The 17,174-nt window shown below is 40.5% G+C and overlaps 1 protein-coding gene and 1 long non-coding RNA gene across 2 annotated transcripts in view; one reads left to right on the forward strand and one right to left on the reverse strand.

Moving 5' to 3' along the window:
* The first annotated feature begins 11,965 nt into the window (after positions 1-11,965).
* Positions 11,966-17,174, forward strand: part of aebp1a (AE binding protein 1a) — a 29,610-nt gene continuing 24,401 nt past the window's right edge. The window contains exon 1 of the mRNA XM_088624218.1: positions 11,966-13,443. Within this exon, the coding sequence (XP_088480344.1) occupies positions 13,155-13,443 (289 nt within the window). The 5' untranslated portion in view covers positions 11,966-13,154. The remainder of the gene's footprint in view (positions 13,444-17,174) is intronic.
* On the reverse strand, positions 13,379-15,860 carry LOC148674250 (uncharacterized). The gene is made up of 3 exons (XR_015935282.1): positions 15,669-15,860; positions 14,938-15,041; positions 13,379-13,517 (listed from the first exon to the last, which is right to left on the reverse strand). It is a non-coding gene; the product is annotated as an uncharacterized LOC148674250 (long non-coding RNA).

Consider the following 17,174-nt stretch of genomic DNA (forward strand, 5'->3'; position numbering starts at 1 on the left):
AATTTGCATTACCCATTTAATGAACCTTTGCAACCTTCATTTACTGGGCCAGTTGTTTAAGAAAGTATAAAAAATCATTTTTAATCAAACAGCTTAAATTAAGTTAGTAAGGTAGGCTCACATGTAAAGTATAGAATAATATTGGCAATAATAATGGTAGAGGCAGTGTGCTCTTATGAGAATAAGTCCAAACACTATATTTAGTACAATAAAATATTATTTTCCAGGCTGGACTAAAGTAAAAATAAATTAAAAAGGAAAATTATAGAAGGGTTTTGTTTAATGCTTCAATTTAAATTTCATTAACTCACGTATTCAAAGCCATAAATTAGTCAAAAACCAAAAAACTAGTAAACACTGTGTTTTTAATTTTATCATTTGGATTAAAAACGTCTTTTAGTTAATTAGTGTTTGACCGAACTACCTAATTAACAATACTTCAAATACAGTTTTAAAGACGATATAAAGAGCAACAAAACAAAACAGAAAGGAATATAAGAACATAGTGACAAAGTCACAGATGGTTTCTATATATATATATTAATTCATTGTACAGTTTTAACCATTTATCTTTTGTATTTGAGTTTCTCAAACCAAGTCAAAAACTGAACAGAATTTTGAAGAAATGTTCAAGAAAACACTCTTCTCTTTTTCACACCGGTAATTTTGCACTGGGCATATTAGAGATTCCATAGACCCTCACAAAGTGCTATCCTAGGACCAATATCAACATTTAACAAAGTAACAAATTCTTTGAAACTGGCCAACATTCTCTAACAGAAAACCACATACACAGTTTAAGTAAGAAAAATTCTGGGGAAGGGAAACTTGAGACACTTCCTTCTAAAAGCGATATGGCCATCATTATAATCTGGGTTTAGCTGTGATTTTTGTGAGACTAGGTGAGGTTTTCATTAAATGCCCTGTCCTAATGGAACACCAGGTTTAAGACAGCTTCACTTAATCACTAAAGCAGTTTTACCCAGTCGAGGACTTGGATGACCAGATGTGTCTATAGGTTTTCAGTCCAACAGAGCTCTTAACAATCTGAATCATCTTATTTTTGGTCTGACTGGACCACGTTAATGGCTTCTCACAGCTCTCTCCTCAGGTTCTGGTGCTTTAAAAAGACCTGGAACACATGCAGACACACAGTGCCTCCAGGAGCTTCAGGATCTTGGTTTGGACTCTTGGTCACCAGGAGTGAATTAAAAATGTTCTCATAGCGGACTGCTGAGTGTCTATAGACTTGCTACCTCCAATTCTGTTAGTTCTCTCAGTCTGGCATGCTTGTGTAGAAAACAGTCCAGGCAAGAAAATAACCCGTTCATTTCATTTACATCTCTTTTTGCTGCACAAAACATGGAAGAACCCCTTTAAAGACATTTGAAAGGTAATTACTTGCTTCAATGACAATAAAGAGAAGATACAGTCTCTGCAACCTGCTCATTCCAGAAATCCGATACATCCAGCTCCTGTATTATTCTATTGATCCTAATGGAATGACTACAGAGCTGGTTGGAGCACAAGTCCAGAATGGAGTGGATTGGAAGGGCTTGTGATAGTTAGGCTGCCCTGATACAGAAAGTCTTCTGACCCTACAGGCCATGTTCCCCAACTCGGATCCTTCCTGTCACGCCCACAACACCTAGAGGGCGCTCTATTTTCCTTCTGTTCCTAGTTCCTAATTTGTAGTCCTCGAGGGCTAGTGCTAAGGGCCTATGGTCAGGGCAGGCTTGTTCTTCTCTCCCTGTAGAACGTTCACCAACAGCTATAGCCAGATAGTATATGATAGTATACGCAATATGGTGCATTTCCAAAAACAAAGGAAATGAGGAAAACCAAAATCTTGAAGTCTTGTAGTTTTCATTTGCGCTGATTGTTGTTTTTTCTTTTAACTGGCACACTAAAAGGCAAACGTCTCGCATTTGTTTTCTATGACAACTCTGGCAGCAGCAGAAGAAAAAAGCAACATTGAAACTGGATTGTTCTGTAAACAAGATAATCTAAAATCTTTATTAAAAAGTAGTGCCCGTTTTATAAGTACCTCTGGTTTGGATCCTATCCCTTGCTGTAATTATAGTGAAAACAATGGAATATTACAATAAAACCAGTATTTCGGTGTGTTACTGTTTAGATACCACTTGGGGCTACATTGCTTCATTCTAAAGGATTTTCTTTGTGTTTCTCATCTTAAACTAATGTAAGGTCTAACCAACATTCTAGACTTTTGTTTCCCATACTAACATAGTCCCTTACAATTATATTGTCTGAGATAAATGCTGTGCACTCTAAGCAGTCTTTAGCTAGAGTTGTCCTTTGTTTTGTTTTGATTCTTCTCCTGCCTGAATTATATAAATGAAGGTATTGAAATAAAGTGACATTTAGAGACTGAGACTGCATAGCTACTCTGTTTGCTTTTCACAAACATGTACAAGCATGTTTTTTAAAAAGAGTGACAAGAGGAAGTGGATTGCCAATGTGAATAATAAAAACCTCAATCTGTCTCCAGCTTCAATACAAAAAGGGCTTTTTTTGAGTTTATGAATAATAAGTATTTCTTATGTAGTTCAGGTGGGTTCAGGTGTAGTTGACACCTGAAGAAGGCTCCACGGCCGAAACGTTGTGTTCTCTTTCTTCTTTTTTTCAGCATGGAATAAACCTATTACTTGTTCCTCATAAGTATTTCTTATGTTCAATAACCAGGACACAAATGTCCTCCACAATATAAGCATTTTAGTTTTTAAAATATACATACCTAAATTTGAATGCACATTGTACAGAAAGTCAGCTGGAGTTCTGGTTGCAAAAAATGCCTTAATGGCTTAAAAAAGTACAGTACCTTAAATATTATCGCTAGGGTTTTCCTTAGTTTATTTGTTTAATGCAAATGGCCACATCTCTTATTTCCATTTGTGAGGAAGGGTAATAAAAACACTCAGAACCTAATAAAAGATATAAATGCAAGTCATAACCAAGACGAAAAGTGTCTGGCTCACAAATAAACCTGCAGATCCTGCTGCCTCCCAGCTCCCTTTCAACTGCAGTCAGTCAGCTTCCACTTGTGCTGCTGACCTGCTTGGGTCAATTAAAAAAAACTGCATTTACTGTCCCACCCGAGCCTCCTGAGTGTGGGTGGTCCTTTCTCAAACATCCGGTAAACCAAGGTGGAATTCCTGTTTGTTTTGTCCATACCATCGAGAGCTTAATGTATGCCAAAGTTCGGTGATGAAGGATGAGAAGAAAGGGAGTGGGGCTGGGTTTGAAAGTGGCAAGCTATCATTGTCGCAGACAGAGCCCACTTGTGTAATGTGTGTGTCTACGTACAGCAGGAAGGGTTTCATGAGTTAAGCTAGGGACAGTTTGAGCTGAGCTCAATTCTTTGTTCTGTCCCTGAAAGCCAGCATCTAGCAGTATGTCTGGTACTGCTTCAGTGTGACATTGAACCAGAATTAGGTTAGATTCAGAGGTTGTCAGGCAATGACTGTCTTATATTCTGTGTACTCTTTAGCAACTTTGAACTTGGTAATTGAACAGGCAAATTTCTCAGAAGGCCCAAATGTATATTTCTGCTGTCTTCGAGGAAGACCATGCTTTCTAGAATGGTTAATGGCTTTATAATTGTTTTATCTGACTGGTAATTGTATCCAAAGTAACTGACATTTGAGCAATTGAGGAGAAGTACCTTGCTCAGGAGTACAACAGCACTGTCCCACCTCAGATCTGAATCTTCCTGTTCAGAAAGCAGAGGCCTAAGAACTGCATCGCACTGCCGCCATATGAGTAGGCCTGGCAAACTCATGTTGATGGATCTGGCGCCATTTGAGACTAATCAAAACAATCCCATGTTTTTGGAATCATATAATTTGCTTTTGATGCTTGAAGACTCCAAAAAGCGAAGTGTTGTAAATAAAGAATTTAAGGAATATTGACAGTTCCGTTTCATCTCTATATGGTCATCAAAGACAAATTTCAAAACTATAGAATTTAGAAAATGTCAAAAATCTGTATTGTGCTTCCAAGGATTATTTGAGCTTCCTATCAGAAACAAACGGAACAAAAGATGCTGAATTCATTTAGGATAAAGGCATATGGTCATGAATAAGTAAAACTAATAATAGTAATGTTCTTCATCATGTGTAGGACAAAGATAGCAGCTAGTTGTCTCTGACATTTCAAATTTTTAACTGTTTTAATTAGAACCAGTGCAAGATGTGTCAGGCTGACTGGACAGGCTCCTTGAAAACAGCCTGCAAGCTTCAGTCAGCAAGTGCCAATTGGGAGGAAGCCACAAACACTGTGGAGCTGCCAGCTGTGTCCAGCTGTGGGGATGTTTTCACCATGCCCTGGACAACCATGCTAGACCACTGTGGTTAGAGAGTTTGAGACTGTGGTTAGAGACTAGGCTAATACAGAGAGAGGCTCCTTCACAAGCTTTTCAGCATCTCTGTGGATCTGAGTCAAGTCAAGAGTATCTTAAGCCTGTCCTCCCCATCTCATTAACCTTTTCTCTTCAGTCAACTTTTCGCAACACGTAGCACAGATTTGTAAGCATAGAACAAGGATCTGGTAGTATCTTTTCAAAATGTCACCAGTAAGTGCTGGCAGCTGCCCTTCAAAAACACTGTCTCAACTGCTACTGGTTTAGGATGAATTATTTAGACGAAAATATATATTATAAAGCATTCAGGAACACAGCCGCCTGTAAGCAAACATGTGGCTCACATCATACTTGGTCTGCCAGGACTATCAGTATCCTAAATGAAATACAAAAAAGATGACCGCCACATGATTTTACTACCTCTCATCTGCTCAGAATCTCTTGAGTTCATGCAAAGTTTCTCTTGCTCTTCTGCATCTGCAAATGACATTGTATTGTAGCTTACATTCTGCCACTGAGAGTAAAATGCATTTAACTTTACTGCCATACGTATATACTAAGGGGATTAAATAGAGATATTCTACAACCGAATGCTTTCTTTGGTTTCTCTTTTTCAGTGGATATGTTCAGTGTTTTGAAAAATGAAGTAAAAAATGTTTAAAGACAATAAGTAATTTTAAAAATAACCGACATAAGCATGTTTGTCATGCCATTTTGAGAAATTACAAAACCTTTCTCTTTCAGATTTCTCTTGATGCTAAAGTGTGCGAAAGTTTGAGAAATTTGAAATATGTTTACTAGGGTCCCATTTTGCCATATACAGACTAAATTAACAAATCAGTTTCTTTATTTAAAAAGCAAAGTGTGCCAGGATGTAAAATACTTTTTTTATGGGGGGGTCACTTTACTCCTTTTGGGAACATATAATAAATATGTGTAGAAATGAGCACAAAAGTGTTTCCCAAAGTGGATTCCCCCCTAGTGCCTGAAATGGACACTTTCTAGCTGAGTCTCCTTGATTTTCTTTCCCTGCAGTGAGTCCACACAGCTAGTTCTTATAATCCTGTCCTGAGTGATTGATATATCAAGACATATATCAAGACATATATCCCTTGGGTGTTGCAGTTAGTGGATTAATTGAGAACAGCATACTGTAGGGTTCTAAAAAATATACTATGGGCTCCTTCAAATCTGTCCTACATGTAATTTAAATAATCTGAAATTCTAGTAACTGATTCCTGTTCTATTTCTCTTGTGTAATGTCTCCATAAGGTATACAACACTCTTAGAACAGACTCTAATAGGTAACAGGAATACTGTATGTTGTTTTTGATTGTAATCAGTTTGCTTATCACTGGATGATAAAAATAATTCCCTGCATTTATACACTGCTTGTCAATCTACATAATCCCAAAGTGTTTATACAAACAGGAGGGGACCTACATGGCTGACACGTAGTGGCCATTATGTACAAGCAGCCCCAGTGTTAGAGTTGACATGGGAATGTGTGTAGGCTACTTAATACATTACTTGACCACAGTGGTCTCTGATAGCAATTGTTGTGCGACATCAATGTCTCTGTCCATAATATTATTACGCCCTAATGAAGCGGAATAATGCACCAGAACGTTGTCTCTTTTGTCAAAACTGAAACTATTGTATCCAGAAGGTATTGTCATGGTTCTTCTTCTTGTTCCTCCATTTATATCTATGCTTCATTTAGGTTTTTTATGTTGTATGGGCATCTGGCTGGCTGCACAATAAAAAAACAGTAAATTAGCAGGAATGCTTTAAACTACAATAGGTTCTAGCTCTAATCCCAGGTGAGATACTGTTGTCATCTCCTTGAGCAAGCCCAGGGTAGACCAGTAAAATATCCAGTACAATGGGTGAAAAGTTAAGTTGCTTTGGATAAAAGTGTTAGCCAAATAATACCAGTAATTAGCGTTGAAGCCTGGTGACTGTCAGGATTTTCACTGTTACTCCCCCTCTCTCCCCCTCTCAATGAATCGACACAGTTTGGTAACCCCCTCCAACTTCCAAAGCACCCTTGGCTGTCAAAGAACATGAACAAAGATTAAAACTATTTTTCCACAGCCTGCAAGCTATGACAGAGTACAGTCTGGGAAAGAGCCAAAAACTGCTCTCAGGATCACAAGGCAAAAAAAAGAGGAAATGATCTGATCATTAACAGAAATATCTATCCATGTGTACCTGGAGAGCCTTCTGTTACTACATATTTCTCCATCTCGGCTCTCATTTATTCCCTGCTCCTCTTGTCACCAGCTAAGACCAACTGCAGTGGCTGTCCTGCAGGCAAGATACTGTTCGCCTTTATGGAGATGATGAGGTACCTGCAAAAATGTTGCTACATGGCTGAAACCTGCCTCTAAGTTTTCTACCTGAAGCAAAATCATGCCACATAACGAGAAAACAGATCCAATGAATGTAGACTAAGATGAGACACAGGCACCATAACATATAAAACGTGTGCTTAACATCTGCAGGTATCACAAAGACCAGGTACAGTATGAAGGCAACAGTTCACAAGGAGGATCACTTGGATTGGCACGAGCAATAAACATGAATTGTGACGTCACGAGACTTCAATGGTGCAAGTAATTATCTTCACATGCAATCCAAACTAATTGCTAATATCTCATATCCCACTCCTGGCACCAGGCTGGTGCTAAGAGTCAGGCAGCAGGGACAGAATCTGGAAAAGACTCTGCTTGCTGAATCCACCTGGAAGTAAAACACATTCACAAGTCAGTCATGACTACACATCCAGAACGCCTTGCTTGCTTTGGGAGTGATTGCGTTATGAGAGGGTGAAGTATATCTAAATGAAAATAGTGTCAAATTTAGCAAAACACTCTTTACATTAAAACATCTCAAGCATTAGATGGAAAATAAATGATCGCAGTGTTTTCTTTTTGCACTGTTAAGAAACTATGTTTTACTTGGTATGAAGGTCCTTCATCCATAGATACCCGAAGACAAACTCATTTCTTTTTTCAAAGGTAATCCACGTTGACCCATATATCTCCATATTATTCGTGCTTATCTATTCTAATCTTTCTTATTAATCTTTCCCTATTAATAAAGTCCACAGACACAGCAAAGGCTAGCTCATGTGCACCACGTGACGTTTTGTGACTTTTTTGGGGGTTATTATTCTGTTTTATCTGGATGACTGCCCAGGTTCTGCTTTTGCCTACAAGGACAAGCTAAGGCTTATTGTGGTGGTGCAGCCTGCAGCTGTTCTGCAGAAAGAAAAGAGCGTTTAATATCTCAAGCTGTCGAGAGCACTTCAAATTAGAAAGGCCATCACCTGCTTCCTAAGTGCTAGCAGCACACCCTGTTTAATTGCAGAGGGAGAAGAATGTGACACTTTGATTGCTTTTCAAAACAAATTTTAAAGAGCGCTGTGTGCTCTTGTTTCGTACAGCCTGAGCAAAACATTTGCACAGGAGTCCTGACCCTAAAAGTAATGACTGCAGCCAGAGACAGAATTTTCACCTGTCAAGGTATGCATTTGAAGGTGCTCATTATTGTTAATATTAGGGTCTCATCCTTTAATCCAGTTGTGGAATTTGGGGAAATCTAGAATTAGGAAACCAATAATCCCATGATTGTGCAGTGGTGGGATCCATGACAGATTTTCAAAGATGCAGACTCCTATGCAAAATGAACGGATTAAAGAGAAAAATGACACATTTAATATGATTGTATCAGCAACTCAGTCCATGAAAACGTTCTCCAAATACCATAACAAAATGTTAAATATCCACTATTTGGTGCAGGATTATAGACGAGTACCTGGCTGTTGTAAAACTATAAATGGATCAGACTGCTGTGCCTTCGTGTTTCCACGAAAATCCATCTTTTGACATCTGGTTTGGTTTCTGCTATAGTGTTATTTCCTATGAGGATTCCAACAGCAGAAATGCAAGTGAAGGAAGCCAACCTTATACAGTATAAAGGAGAGCCTGTTCACATATAAGGGGGGATAATTACTTTCAAATTCTGCTTGGCAGCTATTTAAGAACCACGTACCATATATTCATAGGGTTGATTTCCTTGAATAACAATAGCCAAACTAACCCCATACTTTTAAACTTACAAAGAAGTTACTGTTCTACACTTCAGACCCTCAGTTCCCATTCTCATTCCTGACAGCATAAAAGCTAATGTTCCCTGGTGGTGTTGACTGCACAATTACAGACCTTCGAAACCTCCAACTTCCAAATGCATACTGCGCAATACATCTAAGAAGTATTTCAAAGTCTCAGCAAGCTAGACACAATACTGCACAAGTTTATGGCCTCACTCTAAATAAAGAACTTAAATGGCACTTTGGTGTACTTCACTGAAGATGCAATGTGAAACAGGCAAAAAATGAAAAGATACACAAGGCCGCAATCTAGCAGTTGTCCTCTTTTCTCCCCTGTTTTCTAACTGAACCACAGAATTGTGCTGGTCAGAATTGTGCAGAATAGTGAAAACTATGCATCTGAATGAAACAGTAATTATATCCATTTTGATTCCCCAAATGTGTCCTCTGCATAAAATAATTTCAATATACAATAAGCAGCCCTTTACAACAAAGCCATCTCCTTGCTGAAGCTCATATGGGTCAGGAACTACCAAGTAGTGTTTCTGAGGCTGGCAGCCATGGACTGTTCACTTAACAGCAGGGTGAGCTTCTTCCTTCTGCATGCTACTAAAAACCAAGTGAGCACGTCCGCTGTTTGGAACTTTTTTTCGTATTCTTCTGAACGTCTAAAACAATTCTTGCTATCAAATAATTCAGATGATTAATACAAAATCTTCAAGGTCTTCTTACATAAGAAAACATTTCAGCTCAAGTACATGTTGGAATATACAATCTACCCCCCAAAAGAGGACTGCTCTGAATTGGGATAGGGCAGGATAAAATTAATCTGTATCAGAATGGAGTTCCTGACTTGCTGTGGAACATATTCCCTTTTAACAAGACCAGAAGCAAAACCCCACTTTCAGCTCAGTGCTAAAACTATGCAGTATGGTGAGACATCATTCACCTAAGCGACATTGCCTGTTAGCATGAATGCTAATCTCTCAGGTCTCTAATTCAGTCTTTGTGCTAAAGGGTCTATGTTTTGTCAGAGGTTTCAGAGTGAAGGAGGGGGCTGTTTGTTTGAGATATATTTTGTTTTAACTGGCCAGTCCCACAATTTCCTCAGTGATCTACGTGGATTAATCACATACGAAGGGATTTTCTAGAGAGAGTAGTGAGAAAAACAGACAAAAACACCAATTTATTTTGCAATGGAGCACAAATCATGCTTATGGAGAATTGAGAGACTGAAAGACTTTTGTTATGAGATCAGTGGATTGCAGGCTATCCTTTCCTAGCTCCCCATTAACCCCACCCCCAGTAAATTTCAGTGGGACATATGGAGGTATGTATGTATGGAATAGTATTTTACACACCAACTGCCTTTTGCTTTTTATCGTCCTCCACTAACATCTGTTTATGCAGTTGTGTCAGTGGCGCCGGGTAGGTACATTAGAAGAGGTCAAAGATTGCTATATAGGCAGCAGTGAAGCAGTCAAAGGCTCTAGAGCAGGGGTGTCACGCTCATTTGCAATGGCATGGTTGATTTGATTTTACTTTAAGGAATGCATACATATCACAACTTAGATTCATTCATTTCCCAAGCACCATATCCATTAAAGGGTTATGGGAGAGCTGGAGCTTATCCCTGCAAGCAAAAGGCACAAGGCAGGATACACCCTGATCATAGGGGAAACAGATTAGCATTATTTAGATTAGCATTGCTGCTGGGTCCCTGGGTTCTATTCTGGGGTGCTACCTGTGTGGAGTTTATATGTTCTCCCTGGATTTCTTCCCACAGTCCAAAGACATACTGGTAGATTAATGGGCTTCTGGGACAAATGGCCCTGGTGTGCATGTGTCTGTGTTTTTGTCTGTGTGTGCCCTGCGATGGACTGGCGTCCTCTCCAGGGTGTATCTTGCCCTGCCGCTGTTGCTTCCCAGCATAGGCTCTGGCTTCTGCTCGACTATGTATCGGATAAAGTTAAAAAATAGATGTACGAATGTATGAACAAAAAATTCTAATATTAGATATGAGCTCATCCTGGTTTTTAGGTTCTAATAGTATATCTTTAATCAGACACATTCACTGAATATGCCTTGTATACAATAGTTTCATATATAAATTTACAAGCCTTTGGAAATAAGAGACAGTAACAGAAAGCATTACAATTCATTAATTCAAGTATTTCAAGGGCAGGTCAAAGGTGCTCCGGCCATCTCTCATTATTATAGTTAAGCTGTTCAAAGCAAGCCTTGTTAGACCTTGTTCTTCAGAATGAGACAGCACTGCCTAACTGTCACGCACCGACAGTCCAGGCCACAATACATTTTGACTCACAACTGTTTTATTTTACTAACCATTTCAAAATGTCCTTTTTTGCCAATTCATTTACCAAGGATTGTTGCACACTGCACTAACCCACAGGACGTCCTGCCAACCATGTTTCTAATATCAAAACACACACTTAGTATAGCAATTCTGTGGAGCTCCTTACAAAAGTAGTGTAGAGCAGGATCTTTGTCATCAAATGGGATTTTAAGCATATTTTCAACACAGCAGCAGATCTCCGAGTGACCCAAACAGTGAACTGCAGTTTACTGTGAATTAGAACATTTTACACTAACAGTTCACACGAGATGTGGACCACAGACATGTAAATCTATCTAAACTAAGGAAGATTTTATAACTGTTGTTATCATCTGTTACATCAAGGTTTGCAGAAGTGCAATGGGATTTATGCTGTTCACAGTCTGGAAGAATCTCAGTTAGGGCTGAATGCATAACATGTTATGTATTATGTTTATGAATTTTCACTTTAATCAGCAGTTTAGTAGCTTGCTCATATTTGTTTTGTTCTTCCTAGTTTGTGATGGTAATCACCCTGCTTCTGCTTTCACAAAAATACGTCTTGGGAGATTCTCTGCTGCTATAGTTTTTAAAGGTACAGTGTTGCTCTAAACTCCACAAAAGCACAGGCACACAATACGACATGCCTGCATTTTTCTTTCTTCATTCTGCAGTGGGTGTGCCAATGTTTGTGTACCACTAACTGAAACATGACAAGCCTGAACTTGCATCTAAGTATCTGTCCCTAACAGTTTGTATTGACCAGGCGATACAAAGACTGTCTTTTGGTAAAGAAAAGGGAAACTCATGTTGCCTTCTCTGGAAAATTCCTGCTTGCCTGTCTCATTGTGCTTTCGTTAACAAATCCTCATCTGGCTCTAATTTGATTAGAAAACAACTGCTTCTTTTAATTTCCATTACTGAGTCATGTGGGCATAGTCCTGTATCTGTTCTGAGTGAAGTAGGTTCCTCTGGTTGCAGGGGAAGAAGAGATTCCAAACAGCACAGCCCTTTCCAGCGTGGGTCAGCCCCTCCCATCCAGCCCGCCCACCCTTCTCACCAAGGCACTCACTCCTCCTGTTTCCTCCACTCCCTCCAAAAAATGACCCTGATTTTTTTTTTTGCAACACTTCCTTTTTTTTCCCCCCATCCCATTCCCCTTGTTCCCTGCTCAAATAGAAGAGTTAGGGGCTGGGCTTGGAGTTTCTTCAAAGTTTTATAAGACATCTGCAGCTGCCAGGATTTGTGCAGAGCTCTTCAGGCTCACAGAAAGAGAGGCAAGCCAGCGCCGGTAAGCAGAAAACACAAAAGGGTCCCATCCCTTGTTGGTGAGGTTCTTTATTTTCCATTCTCTTGGAGTAACGTGCTCTGTAGGACCCTACAGAAGTTTTCCGTTTTTAAAGCAAGAAAACTCAACTGAGCTACATCTTCCAGACCTTTTGCACAAACAAAAAGCAACTGGGATAAATAAGAGGGAAGAAATCAGGTTTTGACTGTACTTCATTGTCAAAGAGGATTGTTGTTTACTTTTAGGATTCTGGAGGGTTTTCATTCTGTGGAAGCAGGGATTTCAGCAGCTGGGGCACTGAGCCATTCCTCCTTCTCTATCTCACTCTCCTCTGCTCACACTCTGGAATCTGACGTCTTAGGAGGCCCGTCTGCTTCAGTGTCCAACCTGTGTGAAAGACTGCAGAGGTGGAGATTAATGAGCGATTCCTTCCTAAAGTGTCTTGAGGGGACCTGAAGATTGAACGCTTTATCTGCAAAGGAGGTGGAGGCAGGTCATTCAGTTGTTCTGTTTCAGCTCAGAAAACACTGGGAGTTGGTACCTGAGGCTCCTGTCAGCTTCCTTGTGATCTCTAAAAGAATGCACTGCAGTCACTTTATTTAAGTGCTTTTTTTAAGCTTTCCCTTCTTTCACAGTGACAACTTAAGCCAAGCAGTTCTAAGTTTTGAAAGTGATCCTCTTGCAGTGGAGATGGTAAATGCACAGGATTTCCTGGACATCAACTGTGAACAATTTGCTATTAATTTTTAGAAACTCTGAGGATTTCTAAAAAGCTATCTATATCAATTTTGCATAATTCTGAGAGAATATCAATTTTTTAAGCTGCACACGTGTTTAAACTTGCCATCACTGCACTCTGTCTCTGAAGTTTCTGCCCGGAAATCTGTTCAGGGAAGCAGATTGACACTGAAAGACAATTGCATGTGGCCAAGCCTTTCCTAGATTTCAAGTCAATCAGTAGCTGAGCAGCCCAATCTGCGGACTTTAAACATCACTTAACCGCATCAAGTGAAGCGTGTCATCTGGACTGAAGATGGAGGGGAGGATTATCATCTTTTCTTGTGCTCTGCTTGGCCTGTGTTATCTCATGGTGTGGTGCAGCACCACTGATTTGCAGTCTGTTACCTTGGACCACGATGCCACCGAGCTCCAGACAGGCAGCCTGCGAGACAGGAGGGCCGTCTCCAAGAGGAAGCAGGACCAGGGGGACGAGCCGGAAGGCAGGGTCTTAACGGAGAGCCCTGGCGTAGATCCAGTGCCGAAGAAAAAGGCAGAGAAGGCCAAGGCAAAAACCAAGAAGTCTGCTGAGGAAGTACTCGCAGGTAAGGGGAAGCAACAAGCCAGCATGTCCCTAGGAATGAGAGGTCAGGAACCCCAAGCTTGGAAACCCACTCTCCTGCAGGGTTTAAATACACATGGAAATGATCTGTGAGTGGCAGTGACACACACAGTCAAGACCTGGTATTCAGGTTGACTTATACTGTAAAATAATATAATTAGCATAGTTAAGACATTGTCACAACCCAGGACCACAAGGTATTGTTGCTCTCCAGAGCGAGGCCTACAGACCCTAATCAATTCTGCCTTTTAAGAAATAGGAGGTTTCCAGATCTTCAAAGCTTACATTTGACCAAGCACACAATTTATCAATTGTACAAAGCATTCATTTTATAAAATTAAGTGTTTCCTTTGAAATAACTACACCTGTGTTTGTGGTCCGGCCAGGTGTTTGGAAAGCTTATCTTCGTAAAGTGACACCTTTTGACAAATTAGGCATTTAATTTGACCACATGAAGTGGTCTTAGTCATAAATTAACAAAAAGTAAAGAACACTGCTGCTCTTCAATACTTCCATTCCTCACTTGTTTTTTCTAATTCCATTTATGCTAAACATGAATTAAATTAGATGCTGTGTTGTTAATCCTCAGATGTCCAAATCCTTGTTCATTTTAAAGGTGGAAGTGAATCAGGTTGAACCATAGGAAACACAAGCTTAGTCACAAGTTTAGGAGAAGCTATGTACATGTACAATACAAAGCTACATGCGTGCAGAACTACTAAGTGACGTGATAATTCCAGTTCAGTTTGTACAGGTAAGTGGGGAAGAGCACTGCAGATTTAAGTAAGGTTCCAACCAAGAAGAAGTTCTATCCATTTAAGGAATGTTATAGGTAATAGTGGATAATTGATCCATCTGGATCTCACCTGCTGTTTCTAGAAATAAGTCATAGTGTGGGTTTCAACAACATGGCTGAGTAGTTTATGCCATAATCCCACATCGTAAGTAATGGCATGGATAGGATTCAAACCCTGTCCTCTGTAAAAGTAGCACCACAATGTAAACTGACACAGCCAACCAGGTACAGTATGTTTTATTCTGGAATTTCTTGAGTCAGTATCTAAATTACTATATTATTGCTGTATAACATTCACTAAATGCTTGATTTCATAAACACAGTGTGGAATTTGTCTTTCCAATTTACCTTCTGTGTTGCTGAGCATAGCTTAGAATGTAGCCTAACTATGACAATGAGAGGGATCAAAGTTCTGCCTCACAGGCAGTATCACTCTCCCTGACAGCTGCTGAAAAGGCAGTCAAGCAGTAATCTTTCCCTTCAGGCTAACATGCAACTTCAGTCACGCTTCTGGGTCAGAAATGTCATATGCAACTTGAAGTGGGATGGAAAACCACAAAGCAAAAGCAATGCAAACGACTACAGCAAACCATATTTCAGCAATATTTTCTGTTATTGATGTTGGCGTTGAGAGCTCTGTGAAATTGCCCTCCTACAGACAGCACAAACGATGAAACCCACCTCATTCGTTAGTGCTACGTTTGTGCCGTTGAAAGTAACTTCCCAGCTGCTTCCCAGTTTCCCAGAACACGCGTTTGCTTGTAGCAGCTCGATACATGATCGACCTGTAGGAGTTAAGCACGAATAGGTTCTAAAATTTCTCCTGTAAGAAAATTACACGTTGTGGAACGCATGAATAACATTAAGATAATATTGACGGATAGATGCGAGTGTGCATTTTTCAGATAACGATTCAGATCGCCTCTAAATGCCCTGCAGTATTTCTAAGTGAACGACGTTTACAGAGCTAAAATACATCCAAAATATGTATCTGACACTTTTATTAGCAGACCATTCTTGAAATTAAAGGTACGATTAATTGGTTAGCACTGTAATGCGACTATAACAATTCAGTGTAAAGTCTTGTGGGAAGTCACGAATTTCCAAATTAGGTGTCTTTTTGCATCAAAAATGGAATACTAATTTCGTGGGTTTCATACAAGTTTATAAGTATCATGAAGGATCAAACAAGATCTTCACAACATATTTTAATACCTTCACAGTTTTTATTCTCATGGCGCCTCACTCGATATTAGCCTTGGGGCGATGCATTTACTCCAACCTCTGAAACCCATATATGCCTGCACGTTCTTCTGGTATGTTATGCTCAAGTCCGCTGAATATTTAAAGGCAAGGTTAAAGCTCCGTGAAGTTGCCCCCCCCCTACAGACAGCACAAACAATGAAACCCACCTCATTCGTTAGTGCTACGTTTGTGCCGTTGAAAGCAGCGTTTGTGCTGCTTTCGTTTTCGAGATACAGCGCCTGGGTTTTTCGGGGGTCGTGACGTCACTCAGCTCCCTACAATGTGGTAGGGAAACCATAGCGGTCTCATTCGTTAGTGCTGCGTCTGCTGCTTTCGTTCCCGAGGTATAGCGCCTTGCTTTTACGGTGATCATGTGACCATGCACGGCGACTTTGACCACCAGTGAACCCGTCTGCCGAGCTCAAGCGCTCTGTTACAGTTTAACTCGTACCCTTAACATTGCAAAGATCAATATCCACAAACATATGAGCCTACTTAGATGTGAATAATACTAAGACATGACACACGCCATCAAGTTAACCATCTTTGACATAAACCTGTGGTTGTAATGTATGTAAAATCACCGTTATTGTAAGATCTATGTTTTTTTTTTTATTTTCTAAGGCACATTTTCCTTTGCTTTCCCTACCGTGACACGCTGTTGCCAAACGCGTAACTGTAATATACCATCGCGACAAGACCTCTGCAGCATGTCATGATAGGGACCCCGTGTATAAGGCATGTATATGGGGCAGTATATATCGCGACTGGCGCCTTGCTTCCATGCCACCCTGGCACCGCTGTAGCAACAAAGGTCTCATATCAGGACATGATATACCCGGATAGGACGTGTCGCAACATATGGCCTCCATGTCGTGACATGGGGGCGGGGCATTTTGTCGGGGTATTTTATATTGCGATATACGGGCTTCATGTCGCGACATGGGGGCGGGGCATTTTGGGCGGGGGTATTTCATATCGCGATATACGGACTTCATGTCGCGACATGGGGGCGGGGCATTTTGGTCGGGGTATTTCATATCGTGATATAGGGGCTTCATGTCCGACATGGGGGCGGGGCATTTTGTCAGGATATTTCATATCGCGATATACGGGCTTCATGTCATGACATTGGCGCAGGAGCTTCTGTCATATCGCTATAGGTGGAATCCGTGTCGCGACATGGGGGCGTTTTGTCAGGGTATGTCATATGGCGATATATGGACAGTGATGAGCAAGTCGCAATGGGTATCGCGATGTGATCGTGATGCGCGCACTCCTATCGTGACATGCTGTCGGAGTCGTGAACGCGCTGTGGATGCCATGACATTCTTTGTCTGCTATTCAGTTTTGACCTCAGTGCGACTTCTCTTAGATTGATTAGTAATTGGAAACCAATGGATGTGTTACTGTATATCCAGCGTGCTCGTACAGCACACATGTTAACCGCCGCCACAGTATTCGGACCAAGAAGAACATCCATCACCTGTGTATCTACATGTTCTCGGAACTTCCGCTGTGGCGCTGTACCCAATCAGAGTGTCGATTCTCACTCTTCACCCAATCGCGGTCCGACCTGTTCGGGGGTTTAGCCAACACGGGTCTGAGAGCTGTTCAAGCCAGCAGCGCCAGGTGGATCGGCTTGTTTACTGTCAATGAGAATCTATTTTTAA

Source organism: Lepisosteus platostomus, chromosome 3, assembly GCF_059453375.1.
Source record: "Lepisosteus platostomus isolate fLepPlt1 chromosome 3, fLepPlt1.hap1, whole genome shotgun sequence".
NCBI lineage: Eukaryota > Metazoa > Chordata > Actinopteri > Semionotiformes > Lepisosteidae > Lepisosteus > Lepisosteus platostomus.